The sequence below is a fragment of the Erigeron canadensis genome, chromosome 4 (assembly GCF_010389155.1).
Source record: "Erigeron canadensis isolate Cc75 chromosome 4, C_canadensis_v1, whole genome shotgun sequence".
Taxonomy (NCBI): Eukaryota; Viridiplantae; Streptophyta; class Magnoliopsida; order Asterales; family Asteraceae; genus Erigeron; species Erigeron canadensis.
The window spans coordinates 9,182,565-9,190,161 of record NC_057764.1 but is presented as its reverse complement, the minus strand read 5'-3'; the positions used below and the strand labels follow the sequence as shown (position 1 = coordinate 9,190,161).

Here is a 7,597-nt window from a genome sequence, read left to right as displayed (position 1 = left end):
ATTTGTGGTAGTTCGTCCTTTATCAAATATAGTGGTGAGATCTTAAATCTTCGATTCCTTTATCTGTGTTTGTGGTGACTCAATCTTTATCAAACATAGTAGTGGGTTGGAGTCTTTCCTTTATCCTTGATTCATGTGGCTTGGCCTTTACGAATATAGGTGGTGGATTCTTTATCTATCTTTTACTTTTATTGTCTTGTTTTTGTTGCTTATTTTCATTATAAAAACACTCAAATGGTTAGAAACACTCAAATGGCCAGGAACACACTCTAATCGGCAAGAACACTCAAATGGTCAGCAACACTCAGATCAGTAAGAACACTCAAATGGTCTGGAACACACAAATGGGCAAAAACAATCGAATGGTCAGAAACACTCAAATGGTCTAAACTCGTAAAGTTGGTCAACAATAGTTTATAACTCTAAGTCAATTAAGTTAAATACATAAACATTTTCTAAATAAACTAATGGCATTTCTTAAGACACTATTATTAGGCAAAAAAAAAAAAAAAGAGAAGGGTAATGGACGAAATCCTAGCCCTAGTACCACAATTGGATACCCATCAACTCACTCGTTTGAGCCATACGATGTCGGTACAATACGTCCATCCTAATTCCCACGTAATGTGGTCACCCCAAAGGATCGAACCTGCGTATTTAAACTTCACATGTGGGTCTAGGCTTCATTGGTAACGGATACCTTGAAAGAATTAAATTTTTGTGCCCAGCAGGAATGGAACCCGAGACCTTAAGGTCACCAAGTGTTTTCCTTACCACTAGGCTAACTCCTTGTTGGCCACTAATATTAGGCATAGACATGTACAATTGGGTTCTCGTACTTACTGTGTAATTTGTCATAGTGTGATACACATGTACATTTGGATGGTTCGAGTGCATATTATAAGTGAGCATCTATTCGTTGTGTACAAGTTCATTATCCTAGATCATTTAGACTTGTTCATCTTATCGCATATTATAAGTGAGCATCTATTCGTTGTGTACAAGTTCATTATCCTAGATCATTTAGACTTGTTCATCTTATCAGGTGAGTTTTGTAACCCCTCTTTTACATGCTTTGGGTAAAAAATATACATATATTTTTCTAACAATTTGTTGATTTCTATTTTATTTATGTACAATATATACCGTCATTGAGCTGTTCATTTATATAATTGTTCATTACTTGGTACCAAGTCGGCTTGTGCTCATGGAATCGTGGTTCATTAGTGCGCTTAGGAAGCGATCCGGGTATTAGTCTCGACAATTATGTTCATTAGGGTCATTGTGTGTATGTGCATATTATTTGGTTGTGTGCAGTGGCGGAAACAAGGGGGCTGGGGTGCCAAGCCTCCCCCAATAGCTGTAAAATGCAACAGATTTTTCACACTCTGATTGAAAATTTTCCTAAGTTTTATATAATTAGCCCCCTTCAATGAGTTCAAAAATGATGGAAATAGTATATATTCACCTTGTTGTGAGGATTTTGGTCACGTGTATATATGATAATATCAATGGTGGGTTTATTTGCGTGGTTTCCGGCATCCCTCAGTCCTTCGTCGATCATTTTTGGAAACAGAGAGTGAGACTGTTTGAGAGATAAATATATATTAAGTACAGAAGTAGAGAGGGGGAATAAAAGAAAAGGATGGAAAAAAAGAGAAGAAATAGTAGTAGTGGCTTCTTGCTGGCAACCACACTCCAAGGGTAAAAAGATATTCATTAATAAGTTTAATTGTTTTTATTTTTGTATTTTTATGAGTAATTAACTTGAAAGAAAAAGGATGGAATTGGTTTTAAGTTTTAAAGTTATTAGCTAATTAACTCAAAGATATTAGTTATAACGCAAATTACTTGATGTTATAACTATTAAATTTTTATAAATATTTTTCTCTATTTTCTTTTACTGTATTCATGATGTATCAAGTTGTTTAAAACTAAAATAATCATGATATCTTTTAACTAAAACAGATTATGATAATATTCTACAACTCGACTAATAAAAAATTGCGAATAAGTTAAAACTAATATATATATATATACCATATATTTTGAACAACAAAAATAGTAGTTAGCATTTAAGATATCACAATGACATTCAATTGGGCAGTATGCGGATCTCGAGTCGACAATAGCTAGTCACGAGTCGACAATAACTTTCGTCACTCGACCCCCATCAATCGGAATTCCTGGTTCCACCCCTGGTTGTGTGTTTAATTGGACATACGTGACATTTGTGACATTTGAGACATTGAGATATTTGATGGGTAACTCTTGCGCGCTCTTATAAGTTGTACAAAACTAAGGTTAAAGAATCGACAAGGTTTTCATGTTCATTACTAGTCATTTGTGCAACAACTTACGAACCCACCAACTTCGTGTTGACATATCTAAGGTTGAGGCTGCTAGAGCTTACAGATTGGATAAGGAGGTTAGAGCATCTTCCATTAGAGAGACTTTGGCTAAAAAGCCTGGATGTCTTGAAAGAAATTATGTAATAAAGTACTAGGTACATTTAATTTAATTGTGTTTTTTTTTTGTTCATATAGTAATATCTATGTAATTTCATGTCATGTTGTGCTTTTTTTGTGACATCCGATTATCTCTTCTTAATTGGGGTGTTACAAACAGACACAAAGAAATATACTGCTGTAAAGATCGAGACAGTTTGTAGTGAAATCTCTCGTATGGAAAATGTGATTCTATGGTTTACAAAGAGTGGCAGATCGATAAAGCCTTACAACGGTGAATAGCAATCCGAGTGTGAATAGGCTCCACAAAACGTATGCAGCTCTTTTCTTTTCGCCTTTGAGTATTGTCTGGGAAGCCATTTGTCCCACAATGCCTGCTACAAGTCCCATCATTTTCTACCAAAATAGAACGAACACTTCTTAAACCATTGGACTCGTGGTCTTTTTGTAAAGCAATAACTATATATGCATGCTAACTTCTAACATAAGTCGGCGGAAATATTAGATTGAGTAAGTTACCGTATTTTTTGAAAAGCGACAATAAATTTTGTACTAATAAATATAATAAAAAATTTTGTTCAGAATAAAATTTAAAAAGACATTATAAGATAAACATTGGTTTCTGTCTTTTTGGCAACTATGGTGATAAATTTGCAGTGAAAAATAGTTCTCACCAAACGAGTGGGTTCAATATATGAAAATGGCTCCAAAAACATCTCAACGTTCCTGTAAAAAGAAAACTGTATTTTAGGGTTATTATGACTGATATATAATAATGCTTTTACATAAATATTATTGTATCATGTATTTTGAAAGATAATTGATAAATCAACAACATTTTTTTACTATCCGCAACGATGCATGCATTATACGTGCATCGTGTGCAATATAATATGGTTGTTGTGGATGGTTAAAAAATCTTGCTCGTTCGAAATAGATCATACCATTGTACACTCAAAGGACATTTCTGAAAAATACGTTCTTCTTAGTAAATCAAAGAACACAATTTATTGGAACAGGAAGAAGAAATTAAGGATCGCAATTAAACATCTGTCAAAAAGAGATATGGAGTATAACACAGAAGATCCAAACGTCAGTTTGTGGACCAGCAGGAAAGTTTGATATATATGTATTACGATTCCTTTTGGTGATTGTAGGGCAGAGGTGTGAATATTACCTTATAAGCACCTTCCCTTGGTAGATATGACACATATAGAAACTAAAACCTTTTCCAATTGGTTGATGAGTCTTGCAACATTCTGCATAATTGGGAACTGTCTCAGCTAAAACCTTTTGAGACTAACAAATACAAAATAGTGAGTCTAGATGTTATATTAATTAGTTGTTAAATAGACCTATTTTCCACGAAACTCCGACGGTCATTCCGTCATGTAGTGTGGGTTGTACCACAAACTCGAACTTATTTCCTAAGTTACTCATTAGAGAAGAGAAGAATTCTATCACTAGCTGTTAAATAACACATGAGTTAGAATGACAACAGCATATCTATATCTTTGGGTTAATATTAAAATAAAATAAATCAAATCGATAAATTTACATCATTAGATCATGATAAATCTAATTCAAGAAAATTCATAGAGCACTGGTTTATACACAAATTCATTAGATTTTCATGATCATATCAATTTCAATTAAGAGAAAAGAATTATATTATTTGCGTAGCACTTGTTTTATTTGAATCTAATGTATTGTATACATTAGATTTTCATGAGTTTTATTTGAATATAATGTATACACAAATACATTAGATTTTCATGATCATAACATCAGTGGTAGATCTCAAAATTTTTAATGGTGGGGGCCAAAATTTTTTTTTTACCATCGCTATGTTCTGCTTATTATATTATGGTCATGAAATACACTTAATCGGGTCGGATCAAACAAATATAACACTAATAATCTAAGTTTTTCATTCAAATTAATAATACATAGTTTCTAACCAACAAAAACTACAAAGAGAAATACCTTGTTACGTGGGTTGTGGATTGTTGGCTAAAACATAAAAATTATGAATGGACTACGTGAATTGTCGGTTATAAAAACTAAAAAGGTAAATTTTATTTTTCCCTGGAGCCTAACATTTAAAAAAAGGAAGGAAGACCTTGTTACGTAGATTGTGAATTCTAAGCTAAAACATAAAATTTTGAATGGACTAAGTTAATTGTGGGTTATAAAAACCAAAAAGGTAAATTTTGTTGGACTATTAAATTTATTAAACGTATCAAAAATAATCCTTGGAGGCCGACTTAATAGTTATAGATTATTTTGGACGAAATACGGGTATATTAGTACTACTAAACGAAAAAATGGCGGTGGCCCGGGCCCCCACGGACCCCTAAAGAGAACCGCCTCTGCATAACATATGTCTTACAACATACATTTTTATATCATTTCACATGTGAATTAACAAAAAAAAAACTTGTGAATAAATATATATAATTTAAGAGTTCTCATGATTTTTTAAAAAAAATTGGTTCTCAAAATATGAAAATTTTGCGAACCCATTTTTTGTAAGAACCGTGAGAACTCCTAAAATTTATATTGGATCACATGTTTTTTTTGTTCATTGACATGTGAAACGTTATAAAATTATATGTTGTAGACTAATCTTTTTTTCAAAACCTTATATATAGTCGTTTGTCACATGTGAATAGAAAATGTTAACAAATTCATTCACAAGTTTATAAAAGGCTGTTTTTTCAAAAAGTTTCTTCTACAACATACATTTTTATATCATTTCACATGTGAATGAACATGTGAACAAATATATAATTTAAGAATTGTCATGGTTCTTACAAAAATTAAAATGGTTCTCAAAATAAGGAAACTCTATATATATATATAGAGAGAGAGAGAGAGAGAAAGAGAGAGATAGAGAGTTTCCTTATTTTGAGAACCATTTTTTTGGTAAAAACTATGAGAACTCTTAAATATATAATTTGTTCACATGTTTTTTTTTTGTTCATTCACATAGGAAATGATATAAAAATGAAAAAAGTGAATATATGCATGGTTGTTAGATAATTAAGCTTAAGTATAAACCCCTTACATACTAATTCTTTAATATTTATTGACTAATGGATAAATGATTGAGCCTCATATTTTTTATACATTAAAGTATCAAGATGTCAAGGATTCTATACTCAAACTTAGGTATCTAACAGTCACATATTTTCATATATATATATATATATGGGGATGGGAATATAAGGTTGTTAGGTAGCTAAGCTTAGGTGTGGAAGACTCAAATATTCTTTTTTAATCCATAAAAATTAGGGGCGCCATGTGATTTAATTAAAATTCAACAAATACTAAAAAATTAGTACGTGAAGGATTTCATACCTAAGCTTAGGTGTCAGACAGCCTTATATTCACTTTTCCCATATATATATATATATATATATTGATATATAGTAGTAAAATGCAATTGAACTTTAACATGTTATATATTTATAGTATGGCAGTGGGAGATCCACCATGTAACTAGGGGTGAGAGGACCACCCTCAATGTCACAACCATCAATTTTCCATTTTATTAATTATCTATAATACTATATAAAACAAACTATATCTCTCTCTTTATGTAATTAAGATTCTGAAATGACCATATTAACACTCTTCATTATTTACTAATTTAAACATCTCTATATACCTATAATACCCTTAATAAAATAACTTACAACATAGATTTTCCAACCCTTAAATAAACATATTACTCTCTCACATCAATTAATCTTATATTCACCACCACAACACCGCCACTTCCGTCGTCGCTACCATCATCGCCGCTGCATTGCGCGGGTATACGTCTAGTCCTTACTCCTATGCAATTAGACTAAATTATGGGGAAAGGTTAGGTAAAGCATGTAGTACCTATCTTAGGTAAAGCAGTAGGGATGATGTAAAATTTAGGGAATGTTATGTAAAATTCAAGGGGGTCTGTGTATGTTTATCAAATTTAAAAGTCTAATTTGTAACTTTTTTGAAAGTAGCAATACTTAAGTTTATGTAAAGTCTGCAGTACATATCATTTTTCCCTAGATTATATATATATTAAAATAACTTTTATTTAAGCCCCTGAACAATTAATATATATTTTTATTTTGTTTTTGAGCCCCTGAACTATTTTTACATATTTCAGTTTTGCTTTTGTTTAAACATTCTATTAACTTTCATTTTGCTTTTGTTAATTGAAGATAATTTAATGGTTAAAGTTTAATAAGAAAATGTCAAACCTGTTTAAAATGCCAATGGTTATAAAATCGGATGGAGATTCCCTCAAGTTGAAAATAACTTGAGGAGTTAAGTTAGAGAAGATCATAGCCTTTGATTTTAATCCAAAAGGTGAAAAATTCTCTAACGAGGCTTAACTTGAGGGAATCCTTATCCAACAAAATCTCTTCGCTTTTTATAGTTTCTAAGTTCCAACATTACTAGTATGCTTTTATTATTAATGAATTTTTTTTAATATGTTATATGTGGTATTTAATAATAATAATATTAATAATATTAATAATAATATAATGATGACATGACACTAATAAATTGATATTTCAGTGTAAGGATTAATGGTACAAATGGTCTGGTTTGATGAGTCAATGTATTGCATGCTAACACGAATTCAATACATTGAGCTTTAATATGATAGCTTAAAGATGATCATATGTGCTTGTGTAATTTACTTTAAATACTTATCAATTATTTAATGGTCTAATATGAATTTGCTTAACAAGAAAAAATTTTAGGCCTGCTTCCTGAGAAATGTTTGGATCGGCCACTGTAGTATAGACTCATCTATCCGCAAAAATAATGCAGTACTGTGGCTGTGAGTCACAATGCAATGTGAATATAACACATGAAATAATTAAAGAGCAAGATTAAAATTGAGTTTGTAGAAGTTCAAATTTATTTTCATTAAACACGCGATTACTCACCTTTTTCCCGCTAAAGATTTTGAACATGGAGATGAAACTGCATACACATTGACAATCTTGTCCAATGATCTCCGACATTTCATTAGGATTCTTGTTCTTAATTGCTTCATAAAGCCTAAGAATCGTCTCCACGGCTCTATTATCTTCATCGTTTGATCCTCGTGATGCAGATAG

General features: G+C 31.5%; 1 protein-coding gene across 1 annotated transcript; it reads right to left on the bottom strand.

Annotated features, from left to right (window-relative positions):
* Nucleotides 1-2,351: 2,351 nt before the first annotated feature.
* Nucleotides 2,352-7,597, bottom strand: LOC122596944 (the record flags this gene model as incomplete). Its single annotated transcript, XM_043769587.1, has 5 exons — nucleotides 2,352-2,864; nucleotides 3,143-3,194; nucleotides 3,646-3,727; nucleotides 3,824-3,935; nucleotides 7,424-7,597. Coding segments are annotated over 5 exons (585 nt in total), but the record flags the coding sequence as incomplete, so codon positions are not given.